Genomic DNA, 19,704 nt, shown 5'->3' with positions numbered 1-19,704 from the left:
TTGAGTTCCATGCCTGTTGCACTTGGCCCGTCAGCACATGGACGGTTAATGCTGGCTGTGGATAGCGCTGGGCTTATCGTCCTATGGTGCCCCATACGTGCTGCCCTGGAAACAGAGATCGAGCAAGCCAAGGCAACATGTCGACACTCTGTAGAGCTTGTTGGGTTACAACAGCGGTACACTGTGGTGCCAACTGCAGAGCCAAACACCGAAAACGGCGGCATTCCCTCTCGGCAGCGCCACGTGGCCGTCCAGAGCCCTGGCTTCTTGCTACCGTGCATTCTCGTGACTACCGCTGCATCCAATCATGTACAGTCTTCCTGCAGTACTGCAGAAGCAACGTCCAGCTTCTCGTATCCCTATTATAGACCTCGTTCAGATGTCGTGAAGAGTCGATAGTGACGTGTTTGTCGCGTTAAAAGCATTTTTGACTAGCATCAGCTCACCACGTCCAATCTCAAAGGTAACTATCGCCCACGACCGTGGCAGCGTGTATTTGTAGCAAACCAGAGTTGAATCCTCATGGTGGTGCTGCTAGCGCCACACTTATGTGACTGAATAGACATCGTCTTTCAGATGCAGACACACGCCTCCCAAATTTCGCGTATGTCGCACGACTCCTTGGTGTTACGATTCTACATCTACATCTGTATCCTTACTCCGCAAGCCACCTGACGGTGTGCGAGGGAGGGTACTTTGAGTACCTCTATCGGTTCTCCCTTCTATTCCAGTCTCGTACTGTTCGTGGAAAGAAGGATTGTCGGTATGCCTCTGAGTGGGCTCTAATCTCTCTGATTTCATCCTCATGGTCTCTTCGCGAGACTTCCGTTGTTGTTTTTTTAGACACCAATCAATAATCTCAAACAGAAGACCATTTCCTCTCTCTCTCTCTCTCTCTCTCTCTCTCTCTCTCTCTCTCTCTCTCTCTCTCTCTCTACCTGTAGGCGAAATACTGTTTCCTTTCGCCACAGCCAAACGCTTCATGTTGGCATGTTGGGTTGGCGCGTAAGTTCGTAGCGTTTTTCTTTTGCATCTCCGTATTCCGGTCGCTGTGTGTTTACTTATCGACTGTCATTTCTTATTTCTAGTTCACTGTTGTTATTTGAATTTACATACTGTCATTTTCTCAAAAATGGTTCAAATGGCTCTGAGCACGATGGGACTTAACTTCTGAGGGCGTCAGTCCCCCATGACTTAGAACTACTTAAACCTAACTAAACTAAGGACATCACACACATCCATGCCCGAGGCAGGATTCGAACTTGCGACCGTAGCGGTCGTGCGGTTCCAGACTGTAGCGCCTAGAACCGCTCGGCCACTGGCCGGCTCATTTTCTCATTTCGAGATAGTGAGTGCAGCTTTGGATGCCAGGAAATGGAGTGTCAAGAAGAGAAATCAGAACATTTCGTCATATTCTGTTGTTTGAGTTCAATAGAGGGGTCACAGCAGCCGGAGGCAGCCAGAAACTTTTCCACCGTGTATGTGGATAATGCCACTGGACAGAGCATGACAAGAAAATAGTTTTCTCGTTTCGAGGAGGATCTTTATAACATTACTTACTCTCCACATTCAGGCTCACCGTCGGGATTTGATGAAGATCTTCTAAACGTTTTGATTCTGAATGATACACGTTAGTGTAAGCTATTCGAGAACTAGCGAATGTGGTGAACTGTGATCACTCCGCCATCGTGTGACATTTGCTTGCAGTAGGGAAGGTTCAAACATCTGTCTTATGAATACCGCATGCTATAAATCAAAATCACAAAAATCAGCGACCATTCCTATCCTCTATCGTCACGGAAAATGGCATAGTTATGCTAAAATAAGAAAAAGAAAGCAATGGCTGAGCTCCAGCAAAGCAGCAACTTCCCGTACAAAGACCTGCGCGCACCCACAAAAAATTATGTTATGCATCTGGTGGAACAGCGACGGTGTGGTGTATTACGATTTGCTTCCCGCAGCATCGCTGCTAACATTTGATGTTAACGACTCGGGTGTCTTGTAGAACACCGACCAGGAAGACTGGCTGGAATGATGTTACCCCGCTATAACGCCTGCCTGCATTATGCTAGACTGACGGAAAACACTATACAGGAGTTTGGTTGGGAAGTCATTCTTTACCACCTTATTCACCTGATCTTTCGCCACCAGATTTTCCCATTTTACGCTCTCTATCGAACGACCTTTAAGAAACTTCGTTTGCGGATGAAAACGCGCTCTGAACGTGGTTCGACGAGTTCTTCGCTCAAAACCACGTGATTTCTACATCCGTAAAATCGAGAAGGTATTCGAGCCTCGGCAGACTGTTGTAAGTAGTGAAGCAGAATATATAAGTAATGATTAAAGTCTCTGTTATGTGTATCTGTTGTGTTTATTGAACTTATGGATAAACGCTACGATATTATGCACCACCCTAATATTACCATTATGATGAAAATAAGTTGAAGAGTAATCCATAAGTCACCCGAAAATGGGTGTAAGTTTCAAAATAATGACGCCATACGCGGTCTAGATCATTTGTAATCTAAGTTATACAGAAGTAGAAATTTAGCGCGTACTTCAATGCTAGACTCTTTTAATAGCTTCCACAACGAAACTTAGTCTCGAAATCTCTCAGAAAACACAAAGAGATTCTGCTCGTATGTAAAATACACCTGTGGCAAGACGCAATCACTTCACTGCGAGTCCTTCCTCGGGCGTGCGTGTGTGTGTTGTCTTTAGCGTAAGTTGGTATAAGTTAGATTAAGTAGTGCGTAAGCTTAGGGACCAATGACCTCAACAGTTTGGTCCCTTAAGACCTTACCACAAATTGCCAATTACTTCACTGCGCGAAAATAATAGTGACATTATTGATGACAGTGTCACTAAAGCAGAGTTACTAAACATTGTTTTCTGAAATTCTTTCACAGAATAAGACGAAGAAAATATTTCAGAATACGAATCAAGAACAACTGCCAATATGAAGAACTTAGTAGTAGATATCCTTGATGAAGCGAAACAGATTAAAACACTTAAGAGAGGCAAGGCTTCAGATTGTATACCAGTCAGGTTCCTTTCCTAGTATGCTGATACAATAGCTCGACATTTAGCAATCATATATACAAACATTCGCTCGTAGAAAGGTTCGTTCCCATAAACTGAGAAGTTGTGCAAGTTCCACCAATACCCAAGAAAGGAAATGGGAGAAATCCGCTGAACTACAGACCCTTATCTCAAACGTCGGTCTGCAATAGGATTTTATATCTAATACTGTGCTCGCACATTATGAATCACACGGAATAAAATTATTTATTAACAAATAGCTAACACGTATTCAGAAAGTATCGTTCTTGTGAAACACAACTACCTTTTTACTCACACGAAGTAATAAATGTTATCGACAGGAGATGTCTAATTGATTCCATATTTTTAAATTTACAGAAGGCTTTTAACACCGTTCCTCATAAGCGACTTCTAATTATATTGCGCGAGCGTGGAGTATCGTCTCAGTTATGTACTGCATTTGTGATTTCCTTTCAAAAAAGTCATAGTTCGTAATAACTAACGGAAAGTCAAAGAGTAAAGCAGAAGTAATAACTGGCGTTCCCCAAGGAACTGTTGTAGGCCCTTCTTTGTTCCTGATCTACATGAACGATTTAAGAGACAGTCTGAACAGTTCTCTTAGATTTTTTTGCAGACGACGCTGTCATTTACGGTCATGTAAACACAAATTTTAAAGGTTTTAACTCAACTAACTACTTAAGGATTACAGTTACGAATAAGTGAAATTGGAACGACCACATAGATAACGCTGTGGGGAAAGCAAACCAAAGACTGCGATTTATTGGCATACTACATAGAAAATGTGACAGATTTACTAAAGAGACTGCATACACTACGCTTGTCCTCCCTCTTCTGGGCTGTTTCTGTGCGGTGTGGGATCCGCATCAGATAGGATTGATGGAGGACATGGAAAAAGTTCAAAGAAGTGCAGGTCGTTTTGTGCCACAGATATGATGCACTAATTGGGTTGGCAGTCATTAAAACAAAGGCGTTTGTCTCTGCGGCAGGACCTCCTCATGAAATTGCAATCATCAACTTTCTCTTCAGAGTGTGAAAATATTTTTTTGGTGCCATCTACATAGGAAGAAATGGTCATCATAATACAACAAGAGAAACCAGAGCTCGCACAGAAATATTTAAGTGTTCGTTTTTTTCAGCGCTCTATTCGAGAGTGGAACGGTAAATAAATAGTTCGAAGGTGGTTCGATGAACCCTCTGCCAGGCACTTAACTGTTAATTGCAGAGTAATCATGCAGATGTAGGTAAACAGCTACCTCTTGCCTGAGGATGCTGTAGGAGGATACACCCTATATGATGCAGGATGACTTGGATAAAATTTCTATTTGGTGTGATGAATGGCATCTTGCTTTAACGGGGGAAATTGTAAGTTAGTGCAGATGAGCAGGAAAAATCAGTCTTGTAATGTTTGAATACAGTATTAGTGGTGTGCTGCTTAACACAGCTAGATCGGTTAAATATCTAGGCACAGCATTGCAAAGTGTTATGGAATGGAACTATCTGCTCCGCATTTTACAACGGCTTGCAATGTATGTATGTAGATACAGATGTTCATGGCACATAACCGGTAGTGTAAATTAAATATTTTGGCTCTAATCGCTATGGAACATCTGAGGTCATCATTCCCCTAGACTTAGAACTACTTAAACCTAACTAACCTAAAGACATCACACACATCCATGCCCGAGGCAGGAATCGAACCTGCGACTGTAGCAGCAGCGCAGTTCAGGACTGAAGCGCCTAGAACCTCTTGGCCGCAGAGGCCGGCAATTAAAGATTTTGTTAACAGCAACTGAGGCTGTGTTGTAAACATACTAGTGCGTTAAAGCAGACCTATCAACAGTTGTGGCAGCACAGTGCAGCACACACATAAAGTTATTTCTAGGAGATTAATTGCTTTCGGGTGCTGCATGTCTAACCTCCACACTGGCTGTGGTAATAGCGATACCCAGCTTTTTCTCTTCTGTGAAAACAACTGCCAGTTATTTGAATTCTCTGAGTCTTTCGCAAGGTTTATACAGATGGCCAATAACATGACACTACTTTGAGATGTCTTAACTCATAGCCAATGCCAATACATAACTGTAACGTCGTGATGTTCACCTCGTTTGCACATACACTGTTGACTCACAAAACAGCTGTCTACTACCACTGGCACCCATCTATTGCAGAATCTTAGACAATATTCTGTGTTAAAACGTAATGACTTATCTCAGACAGAATGACCTCCTCCATGGCAACCACCACAGATTCCGCAACCATCAGCCAGGTGAAACACAACTCGCATTTCTCTCACAAGAATTCCCGTAAGACATCAATCAAGCCAAAAGCAATTTTCTTAGTGCTGCACTAATGATTATTAACGAAAAAAATGAAATGAGCGTATGGCATCGTTGGCCGGGAGGCTCCATACGGGGAAGTTCGGCCGCCAAGTCCAAGTCTTATTTCATTCGACGCCACACTGGGCGACTTGCGCGCCGGTCATGAGGACAACAACACAACACACAGTTCACGAGCGGAGAAAATCTCCAACCCGGCCGGGAATCGAACACGGGCCCGCTTGCATGGGAGGTGAGCACGTTACCACCCAGCTAAACACTTATTAACTACAGTATGATCGAACTGGGTAAAAAATAAATTTGCTACTAAATTGAGATTGTGTACCACACGGATAGCCGCGCCATCTAGCACCGTCGTTTCTGGGAATCGGATAGGCGCACCAACCCCGGGTGGAACCCATCTTGCGGATTAATAGCGAGGTCCGATGCCCCGGCCAGCATAAATGTGGTTTTTAGGTGTTCTCGCACATACGACTAGATGAATACTGGGTTGGTAGCCACGTTACACATTTCACAAATATAGCGAAAACATTCTCACACTCTGACGTGGGATAACACTAAACCCGGAGATATGAGGTGTACAAATTCAGTCCTGGAGGGAGAGGTGGCATCTAGCCATCGTCTCCACTAACATTGCCAATACCAGAATATGCCGACCTCGTGAAGGCGCGGGGTTAGGCTAGGAATAAAAGACAGAGGATTTTATTGTAGGGAAAATGAGACATACGATCCTGGATGGAAAGTCAACAACAAATGTAGATGTAGATTAAGATGTGCTGCAGGGAACTATGTTAGTACCCTTGTTGTTCATGTTGTAGTCTAATGACCTTACAGGCAATGTTAATAAGAACCTCATGTGTTTATACAAGTTACACGTACATAGAGTGAAGTATAATCTGAAGAAAATTGCACAAATATTTTGTTAGATACTGATAAGACTTTAAAGTTAACCAGTCTGCCACAGGTCATGCATTATGAAAAGGTGCTCGATCGTGTTGAAAGATGCAATCGCCATCCCCGAATAGCTCTTCAACAGTGGAAAGCAAGAAGATACTTATAACATGAATGTAATCCTGTGTTGCTATAGTGCCATGCACAGCAACAAGGGGTACAAGCCCCCTCCATGGAAAACACGACCACACCACAACACCACCGCCACCAAATTTTACTGTTGGCACTACACACACTGGTAGATGACATTCACTGGGCATTCGCTTACCCACACCCTGCCGTCGGATCGCCATATTGTGTACCGTGATACGACACTCCACCCAACGTTTTCCCACTGTTGAACCGACCAATTTTTACGCTTCTTACACCAAGCGAGGCATCGTTAGGCATTTGCCGGCGTGATGTGTGGCCTATGAACAGCCACTCGACCATGAAATCCAAGTTGAGAACCTTCCGCCCAACTGTCATAGTACTTGCAGCGGATTCTGATGCAGTTTGTAATTCCTGTATGATAGTCTGGATAGGTGTCTGCCTATTACACATTACGACACTCTTCGATTGTCGGCGGTCTCTGTCAGTCAACACACGAGGTCGGCCTGTACCGTGCTGCACCTGTCCCGTCACGTTTTCACGTCACTATCTCATCGTAAACAATGGACCTAGGAGTGTGGAAATCTCGCATACAGACATATGACACAAGAGACACCCAATCACCTGACCACGTCCGAAGACCGTGAGTTCCACGGAGCGCCCCATTCTGCTCTCTCAGGATGTCTAATGACTACTGAGGTCGCTGATGTGGATTACCTGCCAGTAGTTGGCTTCACAGTGCACCTAATACGGAAAACATGTTTTTGGGGGTGTCCGGATACTTTTGATCACATTGTGTATGTGCCGCTCCGGAGACAAGTGGACGAGAGTAGTTTGGATTTCAACGTTTGAAAACCATTTCCACAATTGGGGCTTGCGTAACAAGGCAGGCGATGGGTGAGCCAATGTGCCCGCCCCCCGACAGGAACTTATGGCAGTAGACTACGTCCCCTAGGAAGATAGCCTACATTCGGGCATAGACGTGAGAGCGAAGGTGTGATCTGGCAGATGGCGAGCCCGATCCCGCGAGACCTCGAACCTCAAACAAACAATAGAAGGTAGAAAAAACTGAGGCTTCGCGAAGCTACGCTTCAAGCCTGCAGACTGCGACACAGAAAACAAAGTGCTCAAATTTTTCAGGTGATCGGCTGTGGAGGAGTCCGTGACAACAGTATCATCCAGATAATTAATGCAACCCAGGACAGGCACAGTCAATTGCTCTAAAAATCGTTTGAAAATAGCATGGGAGCTAGTCACACCACACGGAAGGCGCAAATATTGATAGAGACGAAAAGGAGTATATACAACACCAAAACCTGCCGAGACTCTTCGTCCACAGTACCCTGAAGATACGCTTCATACAAAGCAGTTTTAGATATTTTCTGCTGGCTTGGAAGAGGATACGTGTCCATGATCTACTGCGTGTTGACAGTAATATTGAAGTCGTCACAGAGTCGAAGTTTCCCCAATGGCTTCCGAACTACAAGCAGTGGAGACGACCATTCACTAGCCATAGCAGGTTGCACCACCCCTAGAGATTGAAGCCTGTTCAATTTTCTTTTCACTTGATCTTTCAGGGCGACAGGAATAGTCGTAGCGTACCCTGTACTTTCCAAAAATACACTGAAGAGCCAAACAAACCGGTACAGCTGCCTAATATCGTGTAGGAACCCCGCGAGCATGCAGTAGTGCTGCAACACGACGTGGCATGGACTCGACTAATGTCTGAAGTAGTGAACTGACACCATGAATCCTGCAGGACTGTCCATAAATCCATAACAGTACGAAGGGGTGGAGATCCCCTCTGAACAGCACATTACAAGGCATCTCAGAAACGCTCAATAATGTTCATGTCTAAAGATTTTGGTGGCCAGTGGAAGTGTTTAAACTCATAAGAGTCTTCCTAGAGTCACTCTGTAGCAATTATGGACGTGTGGAGTGTCGCATTGTCCTGCTGGAATTGTCCAAGTCCGTCGGAATGAACAATGGACGTGATTGGATGCAGGTGATCAGACAGGATGCTTACACATGTGTCACCTGTCAGAGTCGTATCTAGACATATCAGGACTCCCATATCACTCCGACTGCACATGCTCCACACAATTACAGAGCCTCCACCAGCTTGAACAGTCCCCTGCTGACATGCAGGCTCCATGAATTGTCTCCATACCAGTACACGTCCATACGCTCGATACAATTTGAAACGAGACTCGTCTGACCAGGCAGCATGTTGCCAGTCATCAACAGTCCTGTGTCGGTGTCGACGGGCCCAGGCGAGGGGTAAGGCTTTGTGTCGTGCAGTCATCGAGGATACAGGAGTGGGCCTTCAGCTCCGAAGGCCCTAAAGATGACATTTCGTTGAATGGTTCGCACGCTGACACTTGTTGACGGCCCGGCACTGAAATCTGCAACAATGAGCGTAAGGGTTGCATTTCTGTCACGTTGAACGATTCTCTTCAGTCGTCCTTAGTTCGGTTCTTGCAGGATCTGCCGCAGCAACGTCGGATATTTGATGTTTTACCAGATTCCTGATATCACAGTACACTCGTGAAATGGTCGTTTGGTAAAATCCGCACTTCATCGCTACTTCAGAGACGCTCTGTCCCATTGCTTGTGCGCCGACTATAACACCACGTTCAAACTCACTTAAATCTTGATAACATGCCATTGTAGCAGCTGTAACCGATCTAACAACTGCGCCAAACACTTGTTGTCTTATGTAGACGTAGCCCACAGCAGCGGCATATTCTGCCTGTTTATATATCTCTGTATTTGAATACTCATGCCTATACCAGTTTCTTTGGCGCTTCAGCGTAATTCCGAGAACTCGTCACGCAGTGTTTCCAACTGAGAATACTGTACCCGATTGGACACACAGTGAACTGTTCGGCGACAGAAAATCCAAATGCCTGAAACACGTCCATCCTGAACAAGTTCTCAACACCGACATGAGCAACCACCAAATTCTAATGGAGCGATCACTGACTTGTAAGAGGCAGATGCCGTAAGTTCTGTTTGTCAGCTTGCAAGTGACCAGTGTCAAAGGCGGCGAGCCTAATCTCACATAAGTATTGTAACACGCCCAGGGGTACATATAGGTGGGGGACCCTTAAACTCGTTGTTGTTTCGACCGTGCGCCCTATCCACACCACGTACCTGATAATCCTGCAGTGGTCGTCTTGTTCTGCTCCACACTGCTGCTGGCTTGCCTGAAATTATCTATCGAAATATTCAAGAGGGTTTAGGGGAGCCACTCAACGTTAAAACATAACACTGTTCTACGTCTGGTATGAACAACTATATTCTGAGACAATAGAAGAAAATCGCAGGTTGCACTGTTTACATTCTAATTCATAAGTGTTTATCCCAATTAAAGGATGATTACCAGTCCACAATATCACTCAGATGAGCTTCGCGTAACCGACACGACGCGGGTGATTGTTGATGATGCGGAAGCCGAATGATCGCACGAAATTCCTTACGCTCGTCAGGCATACACAGATATTTGGTACCAGTCCTCCTTGACACTAGTAATAAATTTTAACACTGTTCACAAAGCTAAATTTACAGTTCACAGTTCTCAGTTGTACGAGCGTGCACGTAACCGTCGCGGCGCGGTTGATTGTTGATATTGCGGAAACACGACGATCGAACGCACGTCCTCACGCTCGCTACAAGACACTGGCACTTATGTGCACTCTTTTATGGTAACTAATTTTTGCTGATACAGATTAGTTCATTCTGAGAGACCGAACACGGCGTGGATGATTGATACTGTGCGACACACAACGAGAGAATACACAAATACGTTATTGGAGGCAATGCTCATTTTTACTTACTTCTTGACGCACTTTCCTCTGAATCATTTCCATATTTCATCACTTTACTGTAATACCAATTGTATCAACACTTCAACTTCCATACTAACAATACCTCTCACATGCAGAGCTACCCACAACACAACATAACCATACTGTGACCCGTGTTCGACTCGACAGACGTGGCTGCCTCCAAAGATACTCCACAACTAAACCAGCGATATGACGATACGTTAACAGTTTGAGAAGTCAATAACGTCACTGCAGCACCTGTGTCGACCTGTAGCCAGAGTACTTGGCGAAAAACACTTAATTTGGTAGATAACTTAGGAGAAGGCACAAGCATTGGAGTGTCACAGTCCATACCCTGAGCAATCTTCGGCGAACAACACATGAAGGCAATCTCACCTTCCTTTTATGAAGCATCACAAGTAGCCCCGTGCTTAGGGCACGCTCAACAATCGTGCTGGACAAAACAGGAAGGACAGGATGAAAAAAAAGAACGCTGACACTGGCGCTGTGGCGGTCATGTTTGCACGGGGCGGCCTCTGTCTGCTCGGCACGTTTACAGCCCCCACTGCCATTTCCTCATTCTAGACGGCACATCTTGTGACAGTACTGCCACATCGTCCCACGCTTCAGTTTGGTCACCTGTTGCACGGGAAGCTTCAAACGATTTGCGAAATATCCGCCAACAGAGACTTTCACAGAGTAAAGCCTTATGGCATACTAACTTGTCTGTAGCTAAACAGAGAATTGTGTCGTGCAGCATGGAGTCTGCATAAGAGTCATTATGGACATCAGTTACGAACAGAGACATACGGCTGAGACTCGCTGCCCATGCCATGTAATTCCTGGTTTCGTTTCTTGCGGCATTGGTAGAATTCAACTCGTGTCACTATGACATACGTTTGTTTGCGATGGTAGTTGGAAAACAAACTGCACATGTGATCAAAAGTGAGAGCTTCCAGTTCTAGTGAAGGGGGAAGCTGACACAGTAACTGTCACATTTTAGGTGGACTCCACTAGAGGAAGATGGCTTTGCACAACCTCGAGTCTGTAGCACCAAAAGCCAAAAAATATTATCTGAGTCTTTTTTCGTAAGCTTCTCAATCCTCGGGTGAATGTACGTATGGAGGAAAAGTGGGTGGATGGACCGATGGAATGGTACCAGGTCTGTTAATGGAAGCCGACAAAGTGGTCACTGCCAACTAAACTCTTCAGTCGGGGCCAGTAACGCGGTGCCGATAATGGTTTAAGGACTGCATACACTGAATCCATTCCAAACTCGCCGGCGATAGTGTATCAAACAAGTAATACACGAAACTGATCCAAGTAATGCAAATATGTCTTTATTCATAAACCTCTGAACAATAAAACGAAAACAGCCTCTTATGAATCCACAGGTAACAAGACGCAGAACAACTGGTGTGAGCGGGACACATAGAGTGTGAGTCAGCTCTCCTGAGCACACATTCTATGCACGAGCCGCCGGCAGATGGCGAGGCAGAGACTGCGCCGCTCATACACCTCCCACAAGTGACCTCCTGTGGCTGGCTTTGCGCTGATAAATAGCACCACTACACTCGGTGCACTCACTAACATGTGCTAGTAGCAGCATATGGCACGGTTCATCTCAATTACCTCACTATCCTCATCAGCAATGGATACAGAAAAGTTACGTTTTATTTTTGGAATTGCTCGAACTGAAGTCACATATCTCTGTTTTAATTTTGCGAGATGCTGTCGATGATGTTTCGGGCTGATCTGTATATTCAGTAATGGGACATTTCTTGTACTTTGGCTGGAATTGCTTCTTTTATCACTGTTCTGTCGTTTGTTTCTTTTGCACAGACATTTTAGAGAACACTCATAGGCACTTCTTGTTCTCAATAATGAGATCTCACAAGGGGAGGCCACGGCGTTGGGGTTTACTTCATACTTCGCACACCTTTAGTACGCCATTAAAACATGTGCAAGTGCAGGGTGCACTAAATTAGCAAATGTATCTGTGCCTAATTGCTGCATGTCAGAGTTCATGGTGGTGAAGTGATCAGCATTCGAGCTTCAGTAACACGAATGTGTGTGAGCCGACGGTTCTACTCCTTCTCAAGCTTAATTATAAATCTATTTTTTTTCGACACTGGTCATATTATTTAATTTATATGATATCTGAGATGTAATATAATGAAGAAAAAACGACGTGTATTTGCATGAAGTTTCAATTTATGTTTTCCCTGCCTGTGTGACAAATACCATCCTGCAACGTGTGACATCGAGAGCACATCCGACAAGTAATTGTACATTACTCTTGTGGTCTGGCACATTGTGAGTTACTATATTAATGATAGTGAATAACATCAATCGCATCATCATTTATTGAGGCTTGACTTGGACTTTGCAAGCCTGTCCCTCATCCTTGAAAATTTAATTACAAATAGTAAATTGTCATACAACATATGAAATTCACAACAAGTTCATGAAAATGTATGTGGTTTTTTCATTATATTACCTCTCAAATGTTATATAAATTAAATAATGTGACTACTGATGAAAAAGAAAAGTAAATGCTAGCAGGATTCGAACTGTCGCCTCTTCCAGAAAACTCTGGCTTTGCGCGAATGCTATTCACTTGACCACAATGATGTCTAGCAACCAGTCCTTTTGTACAGTACATCTGTTACACATTAGACACATAAAATTTCTCTTGAGATTTTCTCTGAATTGCCAGCATACTACACCTTACTACTTGCACATTATGTTGTTTTGGTGGCCTACTAAACGTGTAGACAGTTTGAAGTAAATACCTAATCCAACATCGTGGCCTCCCTTGTAATCTATAACTGTGGAAAACATAATTACTTGGACTGACCAGATCAATCAAAACTGGTTTACATTGTCAGAAAAAATATAATAATTAAAATACATTATGGGTAATCCTAAATATTTCCCTTGGAATGCTTGGACATCTACAGAGGGGGCAGATTCACAACTCCAGTTGTCACTAAAAACTAATGAAATGAATACACCTATGGCAACTGAGATACAATGTTCAAAAATTTATTACCAGTGCTAAATGATGATCATATGAGTCAATATAAGTCTTTTGATGTTGATTAGATATTTTTGTGTGTTATATCAAAAACTAGTTTTCAAAAACTGAATTTTAAATTAACAGTTAACCGAATGGTTCTGTAGAGTTTCCTATGTCTCTCATAAGATTGCAACAATACCTATTAAATTATACTGGAAAACTAATTTAGGAGAGAGCTTTCAGGTACCCTCACTTACATGTCATTATAATGACACTTGTTTTTACCAAGCCATTTCAGTAAAATCAAATACGTACTTTTTTTGTAAAACTGCCGTCATGTTGCAGCTATGTCGATCCAGAAGAGTGTGAGTGTGAGTGCCATGAGACTTCTGGTGGCAAGGGTCGGTCCCACTCTGCAGCCTCCACCTCAAAAAAGAAGAAGGACAAGGACAAGGACAAGGACAAGGACAAGGACAAGGAGAAGGAGAAGGTACAGTTGATTTACAGTTCACTCTGTCACAATCTAAACTGAAAGAGTTTCATCAGGATTCAATGAATCATTATTCATGTGCTGGTAAAAATACGAAATATGGGCAAGCCAACAAGTAGTTTATTCTTTAGCACTTCATGAAAGTCCATCATGTCCTGTGGAGAGAGCTGCAAGGAGAGTATGGTACCAAATTTGCATGTAGCAGTTTAGAGAATCTATGGGAAAAATAAATTGGGATGACCAGCTGGAGACTGCAGCCTCCATTTTCCCAAATAAAAGTTTAATCTGCTTAAAACAGTGCAGCCCTAATAGATTTGTCCCTAGTGACCATAACTGTTTTACAAAAGAGGTTATTTAATACTGAAGCACTGTTCTTTCATTTCTGCATACTGATCACTATGCACACTGTCAGCTAACATCGGGATGTGAATGTCCAGCATGTTGCCCTATTTTTTACTGAGATTTACTCCATATATTACATCAAGGAGAACCTTCAGGGATGTGGAACAACTGAAGGCACACCTTAACAAAGGAGAAGCAAATCCTTAAATATTAATCTGTGTGCAGTATATGGAATAGACTACAACCAAATTTGGATTTATATAACATGTGATGGACATTTAGTAAGTCAAGTGGTAGTTGAGGCAACTAGAGCAAAAGGAACTGGTACACCTGCGTAATATTGTGTACGGCCCCCGTGAGCACACACAAGTGTCGCAACACGATGTGGCGTGAACTCGACAAATGTCTGAAGTAGTGTTGGAGGGAAATGACAACAAGAATCCTGCAGGGCTGTCCATAAATCTGTAAGAGTATGAAGGGTTGGAGATCTCTTCTGAACAGCATGTTGCAAGGGATTCCAGATATGCTCAATAATGTTCATGTGCGGGTAGTTTGGTGGCCACCGCAAGTGTTTAAACTCAGAAGAGTGTTCCTGGAGCCACTCTGTAGCAGTTTTGGATGTGTGGGGTGTTGCACTGTCCTGCTCGAATTGCCCAAATCTGTTGGAAAGTGCAATGGACGTGATTGGATACAGGTGATCAGACAGGATGATTATGTATGTGTCACCTGTCAAGCATATCTAGATGTATCAGGGGTCCCATATCACTCCAACTGCACACACCCCACAACTTTACAGAGCCTCCACCAGCTTGTACAGTCCCCTTCTGATATGCTGGGTCCACATATTCATGAGATTGTCTCCACACCCATGCACATCCATCTGCTTGATCCAATTTGAAATGAGACTTGTCCGACAAGGCAACATGTTTCCAGTCATCAACAGTCCAATGTCAGTGTCGACCTTCCCAGGCAAGGCATAAAGCTTTGTGTTGTGCAGTCACCAACGTAACATGAGTGGGAGGAGGAGGAGATGAGTGTTTAACATCCTGTCAACAATGAGGTCATTAGAGACGGAGCACAAGTTCGGATTAGGGAAGGATGGGGAAGGAAATTGGCTGTGCCCTTTCAAAGGAACCATCCCAGAATTTGCCTGAAGTGATTTAGAGAAATCACAGGAAACGTAAATCAGGATGGCCGGATGCGGATTTGAACTGTTGTCCTCCTGAATGTGAGTCCAGTGTGCTCACCACTGCACCACCTCGCTTGGTGTACACAACTGGGCCTTCAGCTCTGAAAACCCATATTGATGATGTTTCATTGTATGGTTTGCATGCTGACACTTGTTGATGGACCAGCATTGAAATCTGCAGCAGTTTGTGGAAGTGTTTCACTTCTGTCACGTTGAACAATTCTCTTCAGTCATCATTGGTCCCATTCTAGCAGGATCTTTATCTGACCACAGCAATGTTGGAGATTTGATGTTTTACTGGATCCTGATATTTACGGTACACTTGTGAAATGGTTATATGATAAAATCCCCACTTCATCGCTCCCTCGGAGATGATGTCCCATCGCTCATGTGCTGACTATGACACCAGGTTCAAACTCACTTAAATCTTGATAACCTGCCATTGTAACAGCAGTAACTGATCTAACAACTATGCCATACACTTGTTGTCTTATATAAGCATTGCTGACCAATGTGTAATATACTGCCTGTTTACATTTTTCTGTATTTGAATATGCATGTCTATGCCAGTTTCTTTGGTGCTTCAGCGTAAATATGTGTATAATGTCAAAATGAGAATACAGAAGTTCCATACTAAGTCAGAGTACAATAAGGAGAAAAGTCCAATTAGATACTAAGAGTCCAGAGAGTGGAGTCAGGTGAGCATGTGAACAAATCATATCAGAGAGGGAGTTAGAGCATTCCTCTCTGGGATTACATCATGTAGGTTGCTTGTCAGTTTCGTAAGGTTGTGCAGTCCATGGCTGTGCAGGCTGATCTTGATGTGATGCTGCCTTTGATTTTAATCATGCCACTGCCTTGTAGCTTGACCTGATCTGGCAGGTGAGTGTGTGGATGAATTATGACAAAATTATTCAGTACCTCATCTCCTGCTATGGTGATGGTGATCAGAGTGGTAATAGATGGCTACCACAATATATATATATATATATATATATATATATATATATATATATATATATATATATATATATATATATAATAGAAAGAAACTTCCACATGGGAAAAACATATTTGTTTTTAATATATTTTTCCCATGTGGAAGTTTCTTTCTATTTTATTTACATCATCATTAGAATATGTCTGCTTGAGTCTGTGTATGTATGGATGGATATGTGCGTGTGTGTGCGCAAGTATATACCTATCCTTTTTTCCCCCTAATGTAAGTCTTTCCACTCCCGGGATTGGAATGACTCCTTACCCTCTCCCTTAAAACCCACATCCTTTCATCTTTCCTTTTCCTTTCCTCTTCCCTGACGAAGCAGCTGCCGGTTGCGAAAGCTCGAAATTCTGTGTGTGTGTTTGTGTGTTTTATTCATTGTGCCTATCTACCGGCGCTTTCCCTCTTGGTAAGTCTTCGAATCTTTGTTTTTAATATACACTCCTGGAAATGGAAAAAAGAACACATTGACCCCGGTGTGTCAGACCCACCATACTTGCTCCAGACACTGTGAGAGGGCTGTACAAGCAATGATCACACGCACGGCACAGCGGACACACCAGGAACCGCGGTGTTGGCCGTCGAATGGTGCTAGCTGCGCAGCATTTGTGCACCGCCGCCGTCAGTGTCAGCCAGTTTGTCGTGGCATATGGAGCTCCATCGCAGTCTTTAACACTGGTAGCATGCCGCGACAGCGTGGACGTGAACCGCATGTGCAATTGACGGACTTTGACCGAGGGCATATAGTGGGCATGCGGGAGGTCGGGTGGACGTACCGCCGAATTGCTCAACATGTGGGACGTGAGGTCTCCACAGTACATCGATGTTGTCGCCAGTGGTCGGCGGAAGGTGCACGTGCCCGTCAACCTGGGACTGGACCGCAGCGATGCACGGATGCACGCCAAGACCGTAGGATCCTACGCAGTGCCATAGGGGACCGCACCGCCATTTCCCAGCAAATTAGGGACACTGTTGCTCCTGGGGTATCGGCGAGGACCATTCGCAACCGTCTCCATGAAGCTGGGCTACGGTCCTGCACACCGTTAGGCCGTCTTCCGCTCACACCCCAACATCGTGCAGCCCGCTTCCAGTGGTGTCGCGACAGGCGTGAATGGAGGGGCGAATGGAGATGTGTCATCTTCAGTGATAAGAGTCTCTTCTGCCTTGGTGCCAATGATGGTCGTATGCGTGTTTGGCGCCGTGCAGGTGAGCGCCACAATCAGGACTGCATACGACCGAAGCACATAGGGCCAACACCCGGCATCATGGTGTGGGGAGCGATCTCCTACACTGGCCGTACACCTCTGGTGATCGTCGAGGGGACACTGAATAGTGCACGGTACATCCAAACCATAATTGAACCCATCGTTCCACCATTCCTAGACCGGCAAGGGAACTTGCTGTTCCAACAGGACAATGCACATCCGCATGTATCCCGTGCCACCAAACGTGCTCTAGAAGGTGTAAGTCAACTACCCTGGCCAGCAAGATCTCCGGATCTGTCCCCCATTGAGCATGTTTGGGACTGGATGAAGCATCGTCTCACGCGGTCTGCACGTCCAGCACGAACGCTGGTCCAACTGAGGCGCCAGGTGGAAATGGTATGGCAAGCCGTTCCACAGGACTACATCTAGCATCTCTACGATCGTCTCCATGGGAGAATAGCAGCCTGCATTGCTGTGAAAGGTGGATATACACTGTACTAGTGCCGACATTGTGCATGCTCTGTTGCCTGTGTCTATGTGCCTGTGGTTCTGTCAGTGTGATCATGGGATGTATCTGACCCCAGGAATGTGTCAATAAAGTTTCCCCTTCCTGGGACAATGAATTCACGGTGTTCTTATTTCAATTTCCAGGAGTGTATCTTGGAATCTTTGTTTTTAATATATTTTTCCCATGTGGAAGTTTCTTTCTATTTTATTTACATCATCATATATATATATATATATATATATGAATGACTGGAAGGGGTGATATGAGACTGTAATTAGAGGTGGTTTGTGTATCTCTATTTTTGTAGATGGGCATTACCAAGTCTTTCTAAAAGATCAGTTGTTCTTGTATTTGAAGAATTCCTATTTTTGCTTGTGCTGGATATGATGGAACAAGTTTTCTGGTCTAAATGTAAATCTGAATATGAAGTTTCACCACTCAAGTTGCTCCTTTTTGTATGTCCTCTGCTATTTGATCTGTAACTGAAAGACTGGTGATGTTTTTCCCCACAAGGGAATTTACTGGTTAGTGAGCAGAGTTAATTAATTATATGCCCTACACACCATGTTGTAAGGTATTGATGCTGCAGAGCAGGAACTGAATCATCATGCTATGTCACTCATTGGAACCATAAAAATTTCAGAAGACAAATATCACTGAAACACTTATTTCTTTCAATGTGTGATTAATAAATATGCCTGCTTTTCTCCTTCTCCTTTACTTAGCACTCTGGGTATCATTCTCATTTCAAACAATCAGGTGTTATTCAACTCACCATTCTAGTACCCTACTAAACATAATACAAAAGCTCCAAAGGCATAGTCAGCTTACTGTCATAACTTTACAACATTCATGTTGTGGAACAAGCCATTCTACTGAAAGTAGCATGTACTTCTTCCAATAATTTGTGTGCTTGTATCTTGGTCGTTTACAGGTTTGTAACCATCTACTTATTCCTATTCAAGAATTACTCAATGGTAAAGAAATTCTTAAGGGGAAACAATATTAACCCAACTTGAAATTACTCCTGCAATTTGCACATCCAAACTCTCAGATCTTTCTACCTAGCTCATTTTCATTGTTGGTACCATATTTTAACATGAAGCAAGAACAGTAATGAGTACATGATTGAATCCTGCGTGTTGTACATTGTAGTTTCTTCCCATCTAGATGAAGTGCTGTTCCTCCTTTAACCAATTAAGTAGCCTTGTGCAACTATGATTGGCATTTGCAATATGTCGTATCTATAACTTATGTTCTCAGGATGATGTATACTTCCAACATATAACGTATTTGACAATATTTGACATATCTCAATCAGTCTCACTCTCCATCTCTCTATCCAGGAGAATTTATTTATTACATTTATGCTACTGAAATTAATGTGCAATGTGTTTTACTTAATAAAAAATGCTAACACATTTATTGCTTCAACGCATTCATACCATCTCAAAATACATGCTATTGGTCCAATTATTTATTACCAGTACTAATAGTTGTTTTGTACCTCTTCTTGCAATGCTGTACTTATAGTCTGTCAGTTCCTAAGATGAATGTATGATGTGGGCTCTACCAGAGTAACTCATAAAGTAGTATTTTTGAACAATTTTCAGTCAGAAACTTATAACACAGTATTTAACTGTATGAAATTTTACTAGACAACTGTATGATTTAGTGA

The 19,704-nt window shown here is 43.5% G+C and overlaps 1 protein-coding gene across 1 annotated transcript in view; it reads left to right on the top strand.

Moving 5' to 3' along the window:
• Positions 1-19,704, top strand: part of LOC126291536 (protein PRRC2A-like) — a 695,341-nt gene that overhangs the window by 604,787 nt on the left and 70,850 nt on the right. Inside the window, exon 20 of the mRNA XM_049985037.1 lies at positions 13,638-13,782. Within this exon, the coding sequence (XP_049840994.1) occupies positions 13,638-13,782 (145 nt within the window). The remainder of the gene's footprint in view (positions 1-13,637; positions 13,783-19,704) is intronic.

Source organism: Schistocerca gregaria, chromosome 9 (assembly GCF_023897955.1).
Source record: "Schistocerca gregaria isolate iqSchGreg1 chromosome 9, iqSchGreg1.2, whole genome shotgun sequence".
Lineage (NCBI taxonomy): Eukaryota > Metazoa > Arthropoda > Insecta > Orthoptera > Acrididae > Schistocerca > Schistocerca gregaria.
Note: the sequence above shows the minus strand (reverse complement) of the source record. Positions and strands in the feature narration are given on the sequence as shown.